This window comes from Portunus trituberculatus, chromosome 27, assembly GCF_017591435.1.
Source record: "Portunus trituberculatus isolate SZX2019 chromosome 27, ASM1759143v1, whole genome shotgun sequence".
Taxonomy (NCBI): Eukaryota; Metazoa; Arthropoda; class Malacostraca; order Decapoda; family Portunidae; genus Portunus; species Portunus trituberculatus.
In genome coordinates, this window is record NC_059281.1 from 2,202,556 (window position 1) to 2,224,034 (window position 21,479).

General features: G+C 36.8%; 1 protein-coding gene across 12 annotated transcripts in view; it reads right to left on the minus strand.

Annotated features, from left to right (window-relative positions):
- Positions 1 to 21,479, minus strand: part of LOC123509836 — a 194,048-nt gene that overhangs the window by 83,674 nt on the left and 88,895 nt on the right. For all 12 annotated transcript variants that reach the window (XM_045264411.1, XM_045264407.1, XM_045264400.1 and 9 more), the window contains 3 exons: positions 14,309 to 14,467; positions 12,508 to 12,627; positions 11,935 to 12,014 (listed from right to left, as the gene is read on the minus strand). In XM_045264411.1, the coding sequence (XP_045120346.1) occupies positions 11,935 to 12,014; positions 12,508 to 12,627; positions 14,309 to 14,467 (359 nt within the window). The remainder of the gene's footprint in view (positions 1 to 11,934; positions 12,015 to 12,507; positions 12,628 to 14,308; positions 14,468 to 21,479) is intronic.

The following is a 21,479-nucleotide window of genomic DNA, read 5'->3' on the forward strand; positions in this document are numbered from 1 at the left end:
AAGGAAAAAGTGGAAATGGAGAAAGAAAACAAACAGCTAAGGAAACAATGTGACGAGATGAAGGCTAAACTCCTCGAAATGGAGAAGAAAATATCTGAAGGGGACCTGGGAAATGAGGAATGCCTTAACCTAATAGATGCTAAGATGAAAGAAGTGAAGCAAAAACACCAGGAAGTACAAAAGTTCTTTAGGGAGATAGTGAAAAAGCAGGAAGAAGAAAATAAAGTGATTACACAGAGTGAAATGGTAAAGGCATTAAAGGAAAATGAGTATGTAGTGAGAGATATTGCTGAAAAAAAAAAATGCGTGATCATAACTGGATTGAGGGAGGAAACAAACAGGAACTGGCAAGATAGGAGAGATAAGAAAAATGACAGGATTAAGTCTTTACTGAATAAGATCTCAGAAGAGGAAGAGTGCCTATATGCTGAGGTAGAAGAAAGTGTCAGACTAGGAGCTTTTGAGGAAGGCAAAAGTAGACCATTGAAATTGAAATTAAAGTCTCAGGTGGCAGCTGAGGCCTTGCTGAGGAGGGCTTGGAAACTTAAGGACTCTGAGGATACCAAAACAATTTACATAACAAGAAATATGTAACAGGACGAACGGATGAAAATGAAAGAGCTTGTAACTGAGGTGAGGGAGAGGAATGACGTAAGAACTGAGGAGGAAAAGACTAAGTTTTTTTGGAGGCTGAGAAATGGGAGGCTGAAGAAGTGGTGGATAAAACAGACGGAATAGACATTACACTGACAGAAACATCAAAGAAAGAGACTAGGAATGGAATTCAAGAGACTTACACGAATATAGATGGATTTCTGTCTAAGAGGCTTAGAATGTATGGATTACCTAAGAAACAATGAACCGGACATAATGTGTGTGATGGAAACAAAGTTAAGGCCCGAAATAAAGTTAGATTGGTTTGATGTCAAACACTACAGAGTATGGAGAAATGATAGAAAAAATAAAGGAGGTGGTGGTATAATGGTTCTTACTAAGGAAGAGCTGATAGTGAAGGAGGTGAACTATAGTAAGAGAAATGAGGAAGTGATAAGTATGCTTATAACAGATGGCAAGAGGGACATTAATATTATAACAGTATACATACCACCCAGAACCAGTGCTTGGGAATATGAACAGTATCAAATGGTGATGAGAAATACTCTGGATAGAATGAAGCAGGAACTCACCAGAAAGGACAGAGTGATGATAGTCGGGGACTTTAATTGTAAGGAAATAGTGTGGGAAGACTACGAAGTGGTAAACGGTGGAGAGTAGGCAGAGGAATTGTTAAACGTAGCAACAAATAACTTGATGACACATTGGGTGAGATCACCAACAAGGTGCAGGGGACAAGATGTTGCAGCAAGGTTGGATTTGATATTTACCAGGGGCATCTCCCTAAAAGAAGAAATTGAGCATGAATGTCCCTTGGGGAAAAGCGACCATGACATCCTAAACTTTAAGCTGGATACAGAAATAAGCACAGATAGGATTGTGGAACACAGGAAAGAAAAATTAAATTATACTAGAGCAAATTATAACCATTTGAGGGAGTTCTTTAATGAAATTGACTGGACTATGGTATACCAGGAAGAAGATATGCAATTGAAATACGATAAATTTATGGATTTATATAACTCTGCTGTGAAGAGGTTTGTGCCATATCACAGAAAGAGGACTTTAAATAATAAACAGTGGTTTAATAGAAACTGTGAAGAAGCAAAAAGAACAAAGAAAAGGCATGGAAGAAACTTAAGAAAAACAGTGATGTATTATCAAGAGAAGTCTACAAAACAGCAAGGAATAGATATGTTGAAGTAAGGAGAACAGCACAAAAGGAATATGAACAGAGAGTGGTGGAAAACTGTGATAGTGACCCTAAAATGTTTTACAAATTCATAAATGGAAAACTAAATAAAAGGGAGGCAATAGAAAAGGTAAAAAAAATGAAGAAAAAGTATATGAGGATGCTAGAGATATAGCTGAAATTTTGAACGAAAACTTTTGCAAAGTGTTTACAAAGGAGGAGCATTTTATAGGAGAATGGCCAATGGAGATAAAGCAAATGCAGGACATCATGGTTACTAAAGAAGATGTAAGGAAAATTATAAGCAATTTGGATATTAATAAATCAATGGGGCCTGATGGCATATCTGGAAGGTTGCTAAAAGAATGTAAGGATCAATTGTTGAACCCCGTATTTGATATTGTGGAAACCTCCATACAAACAGGAATAGTCCCAAAAGAGTGGAAAAGAGCTGACATTGTGCCTATATGTAAAAATGGTAGTAGAATGGAACTGTTAAATTACAGACCAGTATCGTTGACTAGTATATTGTGCAAGGTATGTGAAGAAGTAATTAAAGCTAAGTGGAGTGAGTATCTAGAAAGTGAAAACAATCTGAGTGAAAGCAAAATAGCTTAAAAACTCTGAGGAAACCAAAACAATTTACATAACAAGAAATATGTCACAGGATGAACGAATGAAAATGAAAGAGCTTGTAACTGAAGTGAAAGAGAGGAATGACGAAAGAACAGAGGAGAAAAAGACCAAGATTTTTTGGAGGATGAGAAATGGGAGGCTAAAGAAGTGGTGGATAAAACAGGCGGAATAGACATTACATGGAAGAAAGAGACTAGGAATGGAATACAAGTGACTTACATGAACATAGATGGATTTCTGTCTAAGAGGCTAGAATGTATCGATTACCTAAGAAATAACAAACCGGACATAATGTGTGTAGTGGAAACAAAGCTAAGGCCCGAAATAAAGCTAGACTGGTTTGTTGTAAAACACTACAAAGTATGGAGAAATGATAGAAAAAATAAAGGAGGTGGTGGTATAATGGTTCTTACTAAGGAAGATCTGATAGTGAAGGAGGTGAACTATATTAAGAGAAATGAGGAAGTGATAAGTATGCTTATAACAGATGGCAAGAGGGACATTAATATTATAACAGTATACATACCACCCAGAACCAGTGCTTGGGAATATGAATAGTACCAAATGGTAATGAGAAATACTCTAGACAGAATGAAGCAAGAACTCATCAGAAAGGATAAAGTGATGATAGTCGGAGATTTTAATTGTAAAGAAATAGTGTGGGAAGACTATGAAGTGGTAAACGGTGGAGAGTGGGCAGAGGAATTGTTAAAGGTAGCAACAAATAACTTGACGACACAGTGGGTGAGATCACCAACAAGGTGCAAGGGACAAGATGTTGCAGCATGGTTGGATTTGGTATTTACCAGGGGCATCTCTCTAAAAGAGGAAATTGAACATATATGTCCCTTGGGGAGAAGCGATCATGATGTCCTAAGCTTTGAGCTGGATACGGAATTAAGCACGAATAAGATTGTGGAACACAGGGAGGAAAAATTAAATTATACTAGGGCACATTATAGCCATATAAGGGAGTTCTTTAATGAAATTGACTGGTCCGTGGTATACCAGGAAAGGGATATGCAATTGAAATACGATAAATTTATGGATTTGTATAACTCTGCTGTGAAAAAGTTTGTGCCATATTACAGAAAGAGGACTTTAAATAATAAACAGTGATTTAATAGAAATTGTGAAGAAGCAAAAAAGAACAAAGAAAAGGCATGGAAGAAACTTAAGAAAAACAGTGATGTATTATCAAGAGAAGTCTACAAAACAGCAAGGAATAGATATGTTGAAGTAAGGAGAACAGCACAGAAGGAATATGAACAGAGGGTGGTGGAAAACTGTGATAGTGACCCAAAATGTTTTACAAATTCATAAATGGAAAACTAAATATAAGGGAGGCAATAGAAAAGGTAAAAACGGGAAGAAGTATATGAGGATGCTGGAGATATAGCTGAAATTTTGAACGACAACTTTTGCAAAGTGTTTACAAAGGAGGAGCATTTTATGGGAGGAAGACCTATGGAAATAAAGCAAATGCAGAACATCATGGTTACTAAGGAAGATGTAAGGAAAATTATAAGCAATCTGGATATTAATAAATCAATGGGGCCTGATGGCATATCTGGGAGGTTGCTAAAAGAATGTAAGGATCAATTGTTGAACCCCGTACTTGATATTGTGGAAACCTCCATACGAACAGGAATAGTCCCGAAAGAGTGGAAAAGAGCTGACATTGTGCCTATATATAAAAATGGTAGTAGAATGGAACCGTTAAATTACAGACCAGTATCATTGACTAGTATATTGTGCAAGGTATGTGAAGAAGTAATTAAAGCTAAGTGGAGTGAGTATCTAGAAAGTGAAAACATTCTGAGTGAAAGGCAGTTTGGTTTCAGAAAAGGAAGATCGTGCTATCCAATTTATTATGTTTTTATTCAAGAGTGACTGACATACTACAACATAGAGAGGGATGGGTGGATGCTATTTACCTGGACTTGAGAAAGGCCTTTGATAAATTACCACACAATAGACTGATGTGGAAACTAAAGAAGATTGGAGGAGTAAATGATAAACTAGCAAAATGGATGGAAAATTACTTAATGGGAAGAGAAATGAGAACAGTGGTGAGAGGAAGGAGGTCCGAGTGGAAGAAGGTAACCAGTGGAGTTCCACAAGGGTCAGTGCTTGGTCCCATCATGTTTTTGATTTATGTTAATGATATGCCAGTAGGAATTGACAGTTACATGAACATGTTTTGGACGATACTAAAATTATGAGGAGAGTAAAGAATGTGGAAGATTGTAACAAGTTACAGGAAGATCTTGACAAAATATATGAGTGGAGTAAAGAGTGGCAGATGGAATTTAATATAAACAAGAGCCATGTTATGAAAATGGGAAGAAGTAGATACAGACCAAACAGGGATTACAGGCTGGGTGATGAGAAAATTAAAGAGACCAATGAGGAGAAAGACTTAGGAGTAACCGTGCAAAACACTTTGTCACCGGAGAAACACATTAACAAGATTTTTTGGAAAACATATAACATGCTTCAAAATATTGGCCTTGCATTCCACTACCTAGATGAAGGAATGATGAAGAAGATATTATGTACCTTAATGAGACCCCAGTTAGAATATGCAGCTTGTGTCTGAAGAAAAATGTGAAGAAGGTAGAAAGGGTACAGAGGCTGGCAACAAGGATGGTACCAGGACTCAGGGAGTTAGACTATGAGGAAAGACTGAGGAAGCTGGGGCTGACCACATTAGAAGAGAGAAGAACAAGAGGAGATGTGATAACTATGTATAAATTGGTGAACAAGATTGACATACTGAACAGAGAGTTGATAAAGGTGACCACAAGTAATCAGGTCCGAGGACATGGAAAAAAGCTAATAAAAGACATCTGTCTAAATGACGTGAGAAAATACAGTTTCCTGCATTGTAGCATTGATAAGTGGAATAAACTGAGCAGTGTGTCAATCAGATGAGAGATATGACAGGAATGGACAAGGAGACAGGACACAGAGAGCTTAGCTCAGGCCCTGTAATACACAAATAGGTAAATACAAATAGGTAAATACACACACACACTGTGCAAAGTTATAAAACAAAAAGAGGATTGTGAAATACTGCAGAAAGACTTAAATAAGATTTGGAAATGGAGTAAAAAATGGGAGATGGAATTCAATGTGGACAAAAGCTATATCATGGAAATGGGAAAAAGTGAAAGACGACCAGTGGGAATCTATAAGATGGGAGATGGAGTAGAACTAGAAAAAGTAAAAAAGGAAAAGGACTTGGGAGTGAAAATGGTAGAAAACAATCAACCAGTAAGCCATATTGATAGAATTTTCAGAGAGACATATAATTTGCTAAGGAATATTGGATTAGCATTTTACTACATGGACATAGAAATGATGAAGAAATTCATAAGTACTAAAATAAGATCTAGATTGAAATATGCAGGAGTTGTGTGGGCGCCCCATAAAAGAAACACATAAAGAAATTGGAGAGACTACAAAAAATGGCTACAAGAATGGTTCCAGAATTTAAAGGGATGACATATGAGGAGAGACTAAAAGCTATGGATCTACCAACCCTGGAACAGAGAAGAGAGAGAGGGGATATGATACAAATTTATAAATTGATTGATGGAATGAATCAAGTGGATAATGAGAAACTAATCCTGAGAGAAGAATATGACATTAGAAGCACAAGATCGCATAGTAAGAAACTGAAGAAGGGAAGATGTCTGAGAGATGTTAAAAAATATAGTTTCCCGCAAAGATGTGTTGAGACTTGGAACAGTTTGAGTGAGGAAGTGGTGTCAGCAACGAGTGTGCATAGTTTTAAAGAGAAATTGGATAAGTGTAGATATGGAGACGCGGCCACACGAGCATAAAGCCCAGGCCCTGTAAAACTACAACTAGGTAAATACAACTAGGTAAATACACACAACTAAAGTACCTAACATATGAAAAAAGGCTGAAGGAAATTGGATTGCCAACCTTACAAGATAGAAGGGAACAAGGAGACCTAATAACAATGTACAAGATAGTCAATGGCATCGAAAAGATAGACAAAGAAGACCTGGTGCTGGTGACAGAAGAAGACAGAAGGACAAGAGGACATGTAAAGATGATTAGGATGAGGCAGTGTGTGAAAGACATTGGAAAATACAGTTTCCACATAGAATGGTGGAAAAGTGGAATGCATTGAGTAATGAAATTGTTATAGCACATAATGTGCATAACTTTAAAGAAAATGGAGACAGGAAACTATGAGCCCCACTCAAACCCTGTACAATACAACTAGGTAAATACACACACACACACACAGTGTAACCTACACCAGAGCTTTTGTTTTTGCCTCTGTCTCAAACGGTCTGTGTGTGTATTTACCTAGTTGTATATTACAGGGTTCGAGTGGAGCTCATAGTGACTTGTCACTATCACCTGATGGAGGATGGAGATAGACAAACAAGAGGACATTCCAAGATCACAAAAGGTTAGTGTCAGAGGAACATTATGAAGTTCAGTTTCCACATAGGATGGTGGACATCTGGAATGGATTGAGCAAAGAGATTGTAACAGCAGAAAGTATGCACAAATTCAAGGAAAAGTTGGATAAATGTAGATATGGAGACAGGTCACTATGAGTCTCACTCAAACCTTGTTATTTACAACTAGGTAAATACATAAATCTGTTTGCAGACAATGGGAAACTGTGCAAAGTTGTAAAGCAAAAAGAAGATTGTGAAATACTGCAAGAAGACCTAAATAAGATCTGGGAATGGAGTAAAAAGTGGGAGATGGAATTCAATGTGGACAAAAGCCATGTCATGGAAATGGGAAAGAGTGAAAGACGACCAGTGGGAATCTATAAGATGAGAGATGGAGTAGAACTGGAGAAAGTAAAAAAGGAAAAGGATTTGGGAGTGACGATGGAAGAAAATAATCAACTGGCAAGCCATATTGATAGAATTTTCAGAGAGACATACAATTTGTTAAGGAATATTGGAAAAACATTTCACTACATGGACAAAGAAATGATGAAGAAACTGATAAGTATTATAATAAGACCCAGATTGGAATATGCAGGAGTAGTGTGGACCCCTCACAAAAAGAAACACATAAGAAAGCTGGAGAGACTACAAAAAAATGGCTACAAGAATGGTCCCAGAACTTGAAGGGATGACATAAGAGAGACTAAAGGCTTTGGATCTTCCAACATTGGAGCAGAGAAGGGAGAGAGGGGATCTCATACAAGTTTATAAATTGATAAACAGAATGGACCAAGTGGACAATGAGTATCTGATCCTGAGAAAAGACTATGCCAGTCGAAGCACAAGATCGCATAGTAAGAAGCTGAGGAAGGAAGATGTGTAAGAGATATTAAAATATATAGTTTCCCGCAAAGATGTATTGAGGCGTGGAACAGTTTGAATGAAGAAGTAGTGTCTGCAATGAGTGTCCACACTTTTAAAGTAAGATTGGATAAGTGTAGATATGGAGATGGGGCCACACGAGCATAAAGCCCAGGCCCTGTAAAACTACAACTAGGTAAAATACAACTAGGTAAATACACACACACACACACACACACACACACACACACACACACAGCAGGGAAATGACTATAATAGTTGGCAGTAAAAAGATACTAGAAATTAATATATTAGAGTAAGGAGAGAAGAAGAAAGAAAGTTTGAGAACGATATAGTAGATAAAAGCAAGGATGAACCAAAACTTTTCTACAAGTTTATAAATGGCAAAACAAAGAATAAGAAAACAATTGAAAAAATTATTAAAGAAGGAAAGACGTATCAAACAGAGAAAGAAATGTGTGAAATAATGAATGAGAGCTTCAAAACGGTATTCACGGAAGAAGATGACTTCACAAGGTTGCCAAGGATTATAGGAAATTGCACTTCATAAGGAGGATATTGGAAGATTACTGGACAAGTTGGAAGTCAGAAAAGCAATGGGGCCAGATGGTGTATCAGGTGGGTGTTAAAAGAATGTAAAGAGCAATTACTGGAGCCAATTGGGAAATAATTAAAAGTTCAATAAATGAAGGGAAAGTTCCACGAGTGGAAGAGACCCAATGTAGTACCGATATTTAAAGGAGGAAAGGCAACTGAACCACTAAACTACAGACCAGTGTCACTTACAAGTGTTGTAGGGAAGTTATGTGAAATAATTATCAAAGAAAAATGAGTTAAATTTCTAGAAGAGGAGCAAGTCATATCAAACAGACAATTTGGGTTCAGGACAGGGTGGTCATATGTATCAAACTTATTAAGCTTCTACTCCAGGGTTATTGCAAGACTTGAAAACAGAGATGGATGGGTTGACACAGTATACCTGGACATTAAAAAGGCATTTGATAAAGTCCCTCACGGAAGACTTCTTTGGAAATTAGAGAACATGGGAGGAATGCGTGGAACCTTGCTCGAATGGACAAGAGATTATTTGAAGGATAGATAAATGAGAACTGTGATCAGAGATACATACTCATCTTGGAGTAAAGTAACTAGCAGGGTGCCACAAGGGTCAGTGTTAGCCCCCATTATGTTTCAAGTTTATGTAAACGACATTCACATTGGGGTGAATAGCTATATGAATTTATTCGCTGATGATGCAAAGTTGCTAAAAGTTATCAAAACCAGAGAGGACAGTCTACTGCTACAGAAAGATTTAAACAAGATCTATGAATGGAGCAAGAAGTGGAAATTGGAGTTTAATGCCAAGAAATGTCACATTATAGAACTAGGAAAGAGTAAGAGAACAGCAGTATGGAACTATCTGATGGGAGAGGAGCAAATAACGAAGACTAAAGAGGCAAAAGATCTTGGAGTGATCATACAAGAAAATCTGAGCCCTGATAAACACATAAACAAGATATTTGGACTATCATATAGGATGTTGACTAATATAGGAGTGGCATTTCATTACATGGATAAAGATATGATGAAAAAAATCATCACAAGCAGGATACGCCCAAGGCTGGAATATGCAGCAGTGGTGTGGTCTCCCAGCTCTAAAAAGGATATAAAAAAATTGGAAAGGATACAGAAGATTGCTACAAAGATGGTGCCAGAATTAAAGGAACTCACATATGAAGAAAGACTGAAAGAAATGGGACTGCCAACCTTACAAGATAGAAGAGAACGCGGGAACCTAATAACAATGTATAAGACAGTAAATGATATTGAAAAGATAGACAAGGAAGACCTGGTGATATTGGCGGAAGAGGATGGAAGGACAAGAGGACATGAAAAGAAGATCAGGATGAGGCAGTGTGAAGGATGTTGGAAAATACAGTTTTCCACACAAACGGTGGAAAAATGGAATGCATTGGACAATGGAATTGTTGCAGCACATAGTGTGCATAACTTTAAAGAAAAATTAGATAAATGGATATATGGAGACAGGACACTATGAGCCTTGCTAGAACCCTGTACAATACAACTAGGTAAATACACACACACACACACACACACACACACACACACACACACACACAGTATCACTGGGGAAGAGGGTGCTAATTTTAGTTTCCTGTCTCCAAAATTGTGATATATTACTGTGGTGAAACAGTATAAACAAACAATGGAAGACGATACTAGTGTGGACGGTACACCTGATAGTGTAAACAAAAACAATGGTGCGAGAGCCAGAAGCGAGGCTAGCAGGATAATTGAGACTGCTGGAGCTGAGGCAACTGGGAGAGTTTCGTGGTGCAAGGAAGTTCTCAGGCTTTAGAGAGGAAAAGACCAACATGAAAATAATAATAGCAATAGAAGAAGAAGTTAGGTGTCTTAGGGAAATGCTAGCCAGAATACTGGAGAAACAAGATCACCTGTTCAAAGAAAATTGAGGGCTGAAAGCGAAATGTAGTAGATTGGAGGATGCAATGATGGTGAACAAAGAAAAAATAGTAACACTGGAAGGAATAAAAAAGGAAAGCGATGCCCATAAGGAAAACTGCAAAAGTTATGAAGCGGCATTGGAAGGACCAAGAGAATAGGTGGTTGCTAAGGCAAAGGAACAATGAATGAAACAAAACATATATTAACAATATACAAGAGGGTTTGAGTAGCTACATAAAATTTTTAGAGTAATAAGGAACATCAAGAACTGTATGGAATTGCAGAAAGATATTGACAAAATCTGGCAATGGAGCCAGAATTGGAAATTTTTATTTAATACCAGGAAATGCCATCTAATGAAATCGGTAAACGTAATAGAAGACCTACATGGGAATATAAAATGGGAGAAGAGATTATAATGAAAAGAAGTGAAGAGAAAGACCTGGGAGTGATTATACAAGACATCCTGACTCCAGAAAGACACATAAATGGGTTATTCGCTTCAACATACAGGAGGCTAACAAATAGCAGGATGGTGTTCAATTACATGGATAAGAGTATGATGAAAAGATCATAATCACTATGATAAAATCTAGACTAAAATATGCAGCACTGGTATGGTCACCATACTGACAGAAGGACATCAGGAAACTAGAAAGAATCCAAAGGACCGCTACAAAGATGGTGCCAGAAATAAAGGATCTTCCCTATGATGAAAGATTGAAGGAAATGGAATTACCAACTTTGAAGGATAGGTGGGAAAGAGGAGATCTAATAATGATGCATAAGTTAGTAAACTGTATGGAAAAGAAAGATAGACAAGACCTGGTATCACTGATGGAGGATGGAGATAGGTGAACATGAGGACACTCCCACAAAATCATGAAAAATCAGTGTTTGAGGGACATTGAAAAGTTTATTTTTCCACATTGGATGGTGGACATCTGGAATGGATTGACTGAAGAGATTGTAGTAGCAGGAAGTGTGCACAAATCTAAGGAAAAGTTGGATAAAAGTAATATGGAGACAGGTCACTATGAGCTCCGCTCAAACCCTGTAAAATACAACTAGATAAACTAAGTACACGTCTTGACCCTCAAAATAACAGACAAATGCATGCACGACCCTGTCCGTAGATTGCAAAAATCTGTTCTTTGCAAAAAGTACGTAAAAAACTGTATAAAATATACGTAAAATACGTAAAATGTTCTAATTTTCATATTAGTTCAAGCTTAGCAGCCACTGGAAGAGCCTTTCGATTATGCTTCACTGGTTTACTAGGTTTAGGAGGCATCTTGGATAGGTTAAGCACTCGTGGGAAGGATACAAATGCATAAAAAAGCCGTGGTAAGCACTGGACAAAGTTCGCTGTTGGTTGAAAACGCACGGACTGAAGATTAAATAAGGCGGCCAACACCTGATGACGCGACCGATCTGCCACCTACCAGACAATAATTTGCCGGGAACGGACAATCGCGCGCATTTTAATATTCATCCGTAGATTAAACCAGACTCCAGAATTTGTCCGTAGTTTCTGAAATCTGTTGATGAAAGGTCCGTTGTTTCGAGGGTCGAGTGTACAGTGAAGATATCTTAAAATATCTTAAAAGGATACAAGCTACATTATGGAACTAATTAATCTGCAACCCAAGACACAACTGTACTCACCTGGCCTCACCCTTGTGCCTGCGATTGTTTACAGAGTTATGGCGAGAACGAGGTTTGGGCGAGCACTGTCTGTGATTGGCCTGTAGATCAACCAAAGTAGAACAAAATAATTAAAAAGTAGGAAATATTATGTCATATTTAACACTAAAGTCACTATGCACATAAAAAAAGTCTTATACTGTAATGACTACATATTCAGAGTCCATGTTCAATAACATGTGAGGTGGGCATTAGTGAAATGTGTTATAACAGAGTGATGTACGTAACATTCATTCAAAGAGTTCATGGCTTAAGTCTCCTTTCCTTTCACATAGCTCAACTGGTGACTATCACTAGTAACTACTACTAGTTACTTCTCATAGTTTATAATGGAGCCTTTCATTTGAGGCTACCATAGTGGGACAGGAAGATAACTTTCACTGATGATTCCCTTTTGCTTACAGTTACTTGACCATTTCATATGATGATAACAATGGTGATCACAAGTGGCATAATGTGAAACAGGCCTAAAACCAAAAGAAAGGCACATGATTTTCACAAGTCCCTTCAGTTAGTCTCATTCCTCTCAGTCACCTGATTCCTCTGCAGCTCCGAGGCACGATGCTTTCTCTTGACCAATCTCTTGGTGCCAGGAAACAGTTCGGCATCAGATTCGCCATCAGTGGGAAGGCTGTTCTCACTTGAAGACTGTGCCTGCAATACATCCAACCAGGAATACTCTCTAATAACACTTTTGTAGCATATTAATAACTTTTAGTAAAGTATGGATTGCAAAATAAAAAGATGCCAGAACGTTTTTTTCTATGATATAGAATGAATTTTTCTGTGGTATCATGGTATGCAATCTTACTGATAAGTATAAGAGAGGACAATGATATGCACTATACATCTCAAGAAGCTCTGTACACTTGTTAATGGTATAATACAGTAATAGAGAAACATGAGCACAAAAAATAACATTTAACAAATCTGTTTTACTAAAAAGAGTAACATCATCAGTAAAAAATAAAGTTTGTTGCATTGGACTATAATAAATCCTTCTTATAGATAAACTTCTTTTATTTACAATGGCTTGGCTAACTAACTGCTACGTTTCAGTGTAAATACTTCCTCCACCTCGACACACACACACACACACACACACACACACACACACACACACACACACACACACACCTAATGGTTTGCACACTCGACTCACAATCGAGAGGGCCGGGTTCGAGTCCCGGTAAGCGGCGAGGCAAACGGGCAAGCCTCTTAATGTGTGGCCCCTGTTCACCTAGCAGTAAATAGGTACAGGATGTAACTCGAGGGGTTGCGGCCTTGCTTTCCCGGTGTGTGTTGTGTGTTGATGTGGTCTCAGTCCTACCCGAAGATCGGTCTATGAGCTCTGAGCTCACTCCGTAATGGGGAAGACTGGCTGGGTGACCAGCAGGCGACCGAGGTGAATTACACACACACACACACACACACACACACACACACACACTAGCATATCAACTATCCACTGTCTGTCTCTTGTCTTGAGATCATCTTGTAATTCAATGATTATCTATTAACACAATGAGCATCCCTTTAACTTCAAGATAACAGTACATGATTGTATTGTGACAATGACATTCTTATTTTTATTCTATGAGATTCATAAAGCAGTGAAATAGTCATGTTCATTAGATACATTTATAATAAGACAATGAATACATGGAATGTTTTGATAATTTAGTCTGTTACAAATCATGTTCCTTTTTCATTCTTGATTAATTGAAGAACAGTTCCCATAAGTTACTGGACATGATAGATTTACATTTTTTTTATTATTCACTATTTTGCTTTAATTATCATGTTCATCAATTAAAATTTAATAGTACAGTTTCACCTAGTAAGCGACCTATCCCTTTCCTCACACATCCCAGTACTCCAAGGCAGTCACCATTCGAGCACTCATGCCTATCCTCCATACATCCCTATCATGCTGATCCACATTCCTGTTGCATCTAGCTTTCTTCACAGTCTTCATCTATCCCATTTATGATTTTCATTTTGGCTTTTCACTTGCCACACATCTAATTGTTTTGATTAATTGCTCTTCTTCCAACCAGCCAAGGTAACACTCCCAACTCTATGCGATCAGTTAATTCTTTCCTAATACCGGTTCTTCATATTTTCTCATTCCTCACTCACTTTATTCAATGTTTACTCCATACATAATCCTTAAACATGAAACAATAGGTTCTGAATAAAAAAGAATTCCAAGATAGTGTTTTTAAAAGTTACTACATACTTATTTCAACCAATCAAAGACCACTAAACCATTACACAGCATGATCACACTATGTAAATGTCATAAACACCACTATCCCAACATAAAGCTCACCCCATCATTAGCAGACAGGGAGGCACTGGCATCAGCAAGGTAATGTTGGCAGCGTGCCTCACTGGTGCTCGCCTCACTGAAGTCTGTGATGGGTGTGATTGGGGAGCAGTCTTCCAGTGGAGCCTCTGCACACGGACTGTCCGGCCCAAAATACTTCCCCTGTAATAGTTATACATGGTTGAAATATGGACTTCTGTGTGTGCATATGTATTCACCTAGTTGTATTCACCTAGTTGTAATTTTACAGGGCCTGGGTATCATACTCGTGTGGCCCCGTCTCCATATCTACACACATCCAACTTTCCTTTAAAACTATGCACACTCCTCGCTGACACCACCTCCTCACTCAAACCATTCCACACCTCCACACATCTTTGTGGGAAACTATATTTCTTCACATCCTTCAAGCATATTCCCTTGGCTATCTTTTTACTATGCGATCTTGTAGTTCTATTTAAGTTTTCCTCTCTCAACATCATTTGCTCATTATCCACTTCATCCAGTCCGTTCAACAGTTTATAAACCTGTATTAAATCTCCTCTTTCTCTTCTTTGTTCCAAGGTAAGCAAATTAATTTCTTTTAATCTCTCCTCATAGGTCATTTCTGCCAATTCCGGAACCATTTTTGTTGCCATTCTCTGCAATCTCTCCAACTTCCTTATATGCTTCTTTTATAAGGGGACCAAACCACTCCAGCATATTCCAATCTTGGTCTAATTACCGTACTAATTAATTTCTTCATCATATCTTTATCCATATAATGGAAGGCTAATCCAATATTTTTATCAAATTATACGTTTCTCCAAACATCTTATCAATATGAGCCTCAAACTGCCCATGGTCTTGTATTATCACTCCCAAATCCTTTTCCTTTTCCACCTTTTTCAACACTACTTCTTCAACCATCTTATATGACCCTCTTGGCCGTCTTCCACTCTTCCCCATCTCCATCACATGACTTTTGCTCAGATTAAATTCCATTTGCCACCTCTTGCTCCACTCCCAAATCTTATCCAGGTCTGCCTGTAAAATTTCACAATCTTCTTCACTCTTCACACACCTACACAACTTCGCATCATCCGCAAACAAATTAATATAACTGTTTACTCCCTCTGGCATGTCATTAATATATACAAGGAAAAGTATTGGTGCCAGCACTGAGCCTTGTGGGACTCCACTCTCCACCACCAACCAGTCCGACTTTGCATCCCTTATTACCGTTCTCATCTCCCTCCATCTCAAGTAGTTTTCCATCCACTTTAACACTTTTCCTTTCAGTCCTCCATAAATGTGTATGTGTGTGTGTGTGTGTGTGTGTGTTATTAATATATTTTTTATAGGGCTAGGTTAGATCTATGATGTTAGTTGTTTTTTGTACAAATCAACAACCTCTTCTTCTTCATATATATATATATATATATATATATATATATATATATATATATATATATATATATATATATATATATATATACCAGTAGAGTAAATCCTCAATATAGCAAACCAACTGAGGGGAGTCACCACTGATGTTAAACGCAAAGATGAAAAAAAAGAACACTGAAATTCATGTGGTATATCAGGAGAAACTGAATATACAAAAATTAACCTCAAATAATATGAATTTTGGTAACTCTTAAATTATATGTAAATTATACAGCACTTTGTTTTGGTACAAATAAAACAAAAAATTTTACAGAATTTTTTCTTTACTGTGCTCCAGTAAATAACAATACATAAACAATCAAACATAAGAGTTAACAAACATACATGTTAAGCAAAGATACACCCATATATATGAACATAACAATCTTCAACTTCAACTGCCATTATGAAACTGAAGTAAAGGCAGTGTGAGTGTGAGTGTGTGTGTATTTACCGAGTTGTATTTATCTAGTTCTAACATACAGGATAAAGAGATATACTTGTGCTGTCCTGTCTCCATATCTATGCAAATCCAACATTTCTTTGAACTTATTTATTTTCCTTGCTTTAACAACTCTTATCTAAACTGTTCCACACCTCTACACATCTTTGTGAAAAGCTGAACTTCTTGGTATCTCTCCTGCAGTTGTCCTTTCTTAATTTCTTTCTATGTCCTGTTGTGTCACTGGTGTCCCAGATTAGTAAGTCTTCTCTATCTAATTTTTCCAGTCCATTCATTGTTCTGTACACTGCTATCAGATCTCCTCTTTCCTTTCTCTGTTCTAAGCTTGTAAGACCTAGTATTCATACCCTTTCTTCCTATGACCGTTCGCTTAAACTTAGGAAAAGCTTTGTTGCTGCCATCTGTATTCTCTTTAGTTTCTTTATGTGTTCCTTTTTGTTCAGTGACCATACTGTTGCTGCATATTCTAATTTTAGGCATATTAAAGTCATTAACAGTTTTCTTTATCATATCTTTGTCTATGTAAGTGGATGCCACCTTTATATTTCTCAAAAGTTCAAAGGCATTTCCTGTAATTTTATCTATGTGCTTTTCTTGTGACAAGTTATCCACAATGGTTACTCCTAGGTGTTTTTTTTCAGACTTCTTCTTAACTTCTTCATTCCCCATTGAGTAAACTCCCTTCAGCCTTCTTTTGCTCATTCTAAATTCTAATATGCTGCACTTTTTTGTATTAAGTTCCTTTTGCCATATGAGTGACCATTCTGATATTTTACTCAAGTCTTGTTGTACTGCCTCACAATCTTCTTTTCTATTCACTCTCCTCATTAATTTAACATCTGCAAACAGACTGATGTAACTGTCTATATTTTCTGGTACATCGTTCATATATACCGCAAACATTACTGGTGCTAATACCAACCCCCTGTGGAACTACACTTAAGACTTTTTTCCAGGTCAATTTTTTATCTTATAATTGTTCTCATTTCTCTGTCTTTTAGAAAGTCAGCCATCCATTTCAGAAGTCCTCCCTTTAGTTAGTTCTCCATTTTGTGATTGTATCGCTTTGAAGCTATGCCATTTGTTGGGTGGTTTAAAGTTAACTACATGTCACCATGATACCCAAGTTATAGGTGGTTACACCAGAGATATGCTTGGGTAGTGATATAGGCCCTAATGTGGGTAGGACTATAAATAAAATTGCCTGCGCCACTAATGGGTGGAAGCTGAACAGCACTTCCAACATACGTATACTCTTTAAATATGCCTACAGGCACTATAGGCCATAGAAAAAAAAAACAAAAAAATTTACCTAGTTGTGTTGTACAGGGATCAAGTGGGGCTACTAGTGTCCTGTCTTCATATCTACATATATCTGATTTTCTTTAAAACTATGCGCATTATGTGCTCTAACAACTTAATCACTCAATGTATTCCACTTTTCTACCGTTCTATTGGAAAATTGTATTTTCCCATATCCTTCACACACTACCTCTTCCTAATCTTCTTTACATGTCCTATTGTCCTTCTATATCATTCTGTCAGCAGCACCATGTCTTCCTTGTCTATCTTTTCAATGCTATTTACTATTTTACACAATGTTATTAGGTCTCCTCTTTCTCTTCTATCTTGTAGCGTCGCCAGTCCCATTTCCTTCAACCTTTCTTCATATGTTAGGTCATTAAGTTCCGGCACCATCTTTGTTGCTATTTTCTGGATTAGTTCTAATCTTCTTATGTCCTTTTTCAAGCTCGGAGGCCACACCACTGTTGCATATTCCAGTTTTGAACGTATCATGCTTGTGATAATTCTTTTCATCATATCTTGGTCCAAGTACTGAAATGCCACTCTACTATTAGTCAGCATTTTATCATTATACAATGATCCAAATATCTTATGTGTTTGTCAGGATTCAGAATTTTTTGTATAACCACTCCCAGATCTTTTTTCCTCTCCAGTCTTCATTATTTATTACTCTCCCATCAAATAGTTCCATACTGGTCTTCTCTTACTCTTTCCTAATTCCATTACATGACATTTCTTGACATTGAATTCTAACTTCCACTTTTACTCCACTCATAAATTTTGTTTATATCTTCCTGCAGCAGCAAACAGTCATCTTGTTTCTTGATGACTCTTAGCAATTTTGCATCATCAGCAAATATAACTGGTCAGTCCATTCTGTATTTCGTTTACATATACTGTACCTGGAACATAATGGGGAGGTAACATTGACCCTTGTGGCACTCCAATTGTTACTTTACTCCAAGATGAGTATGTATCTCTGATAACAGTTCTCATCTCTCTGTCCTTCAAGTAATCTCTCATCCAATCTAACATAATTCCTCTCAGTCCTCCTATGTTCTCTAACTTCCAAAGTAGTCTACTATGAGGAACTTTATCAAAAGCCTTTTTTATGTCTGGGTATACAGTGTCCACCCATCCATCTCTGCTCTTTGTAGCGGTCATTTAGATTCTTTCTATTCTCTTGATGTTTTGCTGCTGCATATTCTAGTCTAGGTCTTATCACAGTGGTTATGATTTTTTTCATCATACTCTTGTCCATTTCATGAAATGCCATCCTGATATTAGTTAGTGTCCTGTATGTTGAAGCAAATAACCTATTTATGTGTCTTTCTGGAGTCAGGGTGTCTTGTATAATCACTCCCATGTCTGTCTCTTCACTACTTTTCATTATAATGTCTTCTCCCATTTTGTATTCCCATGCAGGTCTTCCATTACTTTTACCCATTTCCATTACATGCCATTTCCTGGTACAAAATTCTAATTTCATCTCGTGGCTCCACTTCCAGATCTTGTTAATATCTTTCTGCAATTCCCTACAGTCTTCAATGTTCCTTACCACTCTCAGATCCAACATGTACATGTTGGATAGTGTTCATATTTTGAATAGAATAGTGCTCATATTTTGAATCTGACTGTTTAGCATGGCTTAGCAAAGTACCAATATCAAGAGCAAGGACACAATGAAAGAAGTTAAGGGTGCCAAAGGAGTGACTATGATCACCAAACAAAGACCACAGATATTAGAGGTTGAAAAGCAGTTACTCATTTGGATAAACAGAAAGCAGTTGGCCAGCAACAGTATTTTTGAGAATATAATTTGTGAGAAATAGAGGCATTTGCATCAAGATTTGCTCATGGGAAATCTAGATACAAGTTCCAAGACTGATGTGTTGCTCATGGGAAATCTAAATACAAGTTCCAAGACTGATGTGTTGCTCATGGGAAGTCTAGATACAAGTTCCAAGACTGATGTGTTTAAGGTTACCCAAGGCTGGTTTGAAAAGTTTAAAAAGCAAAGTAGAATTCATAGTGTGGTTCATCAGGGAGAAGCTTCAAGTCCAAACATTAAAAATGAGGTTTGGGATGTATATATATCATAGACGGGTGGGTGCTCTCAAAATTAAGTTCTGCTCACGCACCTCTGCTCTTTCAGGCTAGACCCTTCCGCTATCGCTCATCCACTCATATTTTAGGGAGTTTCCGAAATGCTGGCGTTCGAGCTCTCCGTTTGCACTTTCACTTCTGCTCAAGTTTCCACTCTCCACTCACACTTCTACTCTCTGCTCTCACTTGCACTCTCCGCTTGCACTAGCATTTTCGCTTGCACAAGCACTCTCCGCTCGCACTCAAGCTCTTCACTCTGACCTGCACTTGCGCTCAAGCTTGCACTCTTCACTCGTACTTCCCATTTGCACTTCCCGCTCACACTGTACCACTTGCATATGTGCATACATATACTGTATATGTATATATATATATATATATATATATATATATATATATATATATATATATATATATATATATATATATATATATATATATATATATATATATATATATATATATATATATATATATATATATATATATATATATATATATATATATACTAGTAGTAGTAGTAGTAGAACATTAATAATATAATAAAGACAATGATGATAACGATAAAAACAATAATAATAATAACAATGATAGTAATGATAATAATAATAATAATGGCAAATATGATAATGATTATAAATATTATTATCAATATTATTATTATTATTATTATTATTATTATTATTATTATTATTATTATTATTATTATTATTAGTAGTAGTAGTAGTAGTAGTAGTAGTAGTAGTAGTAGTAGTAGTAGCAGCAGTAGTAGTAGTAATATCATTATTATTATTATTATTATTATTATTATTATTATTATTATTATTATTATTATTATCATTATTACTATTATTATTATGGGTTCTAAAAGAAAAATTCTCAGAGAGAGAGAGAGAGAGAGAGAGAGAGAGAGAGATAGTAGTAGTAGTAGTAGTAGTAGTAGTAGTAGTAGTATCATTATTACTAGTAGTAGTAGTAGTAGTAGTATCATTATTATTACTAGTAGTAGTAGTTGTAGTAGTAGTAGTAGTATCATTATTACTAGTAGTAGTAGTAGTAGTAGTAGTAGTAGTAGTAGTAGTATAGTAGTAGTAGTAGTAGTAGTAGTAGTAGTAGTAGTAGTAGTATCATTATTATTATTATTATTATTATGGGTTCTAAAATGAAAAATTCCCAAGAGAGAGAGAGAGAGAGAGAGAGAGAGAGAGAGAGAGAGAGAGAGGTGGTAGTAGTAGTAGTAGTAGTAGTAGTAGTAGTAGTAGTAGTAGTAGTAGTAGTAAATATGACGATTATGAGAGTAATATTGTTATTATTATTAGAAGTAGTAAAAGTAGTAGTAGTAGTAACAGTAGTAATAGAAACACCAACAATAGCAGCAGTAGCAGCAGTAGTACTACTACAACTAAAAGCTGTAGTAGTAGTAGAAGTAGTAGTAGTAGTAGTAGTAGTAGTACTAGTAGTAGTAGTAACAGAGTAGTAGTAGTAGTAGTAGTAGTAGTAGTAGTAGTAGTAGTAGTAGTAGTAGTAGTTATTATTATTACTACCATTATTATTATTAGTAGTAGTAGTAGTTGTAGTAGTAGTAGTAGTAGTATACAACTAGAGAAACAACTAGGTAAACACACACACACACACACACACACACTTATTATTTCTTCTTCAGACAAAAGCAATTTTCACCACTACAACTAATAGTCACACATTTTCAATGTTTCTGTTGCAGCCTCTCCTGCGTCTGTCATGGTCCGCCAAGGGTCATGACTGAAGCACAAACTAGCCATGTAAACCCCATGCCGTATGTGACCTACTTAAACTACTCGGAGCCCCGCCATGCAGGGACAAGGCAGGAAGTCACACGGAGTTAGAGTTAGATAG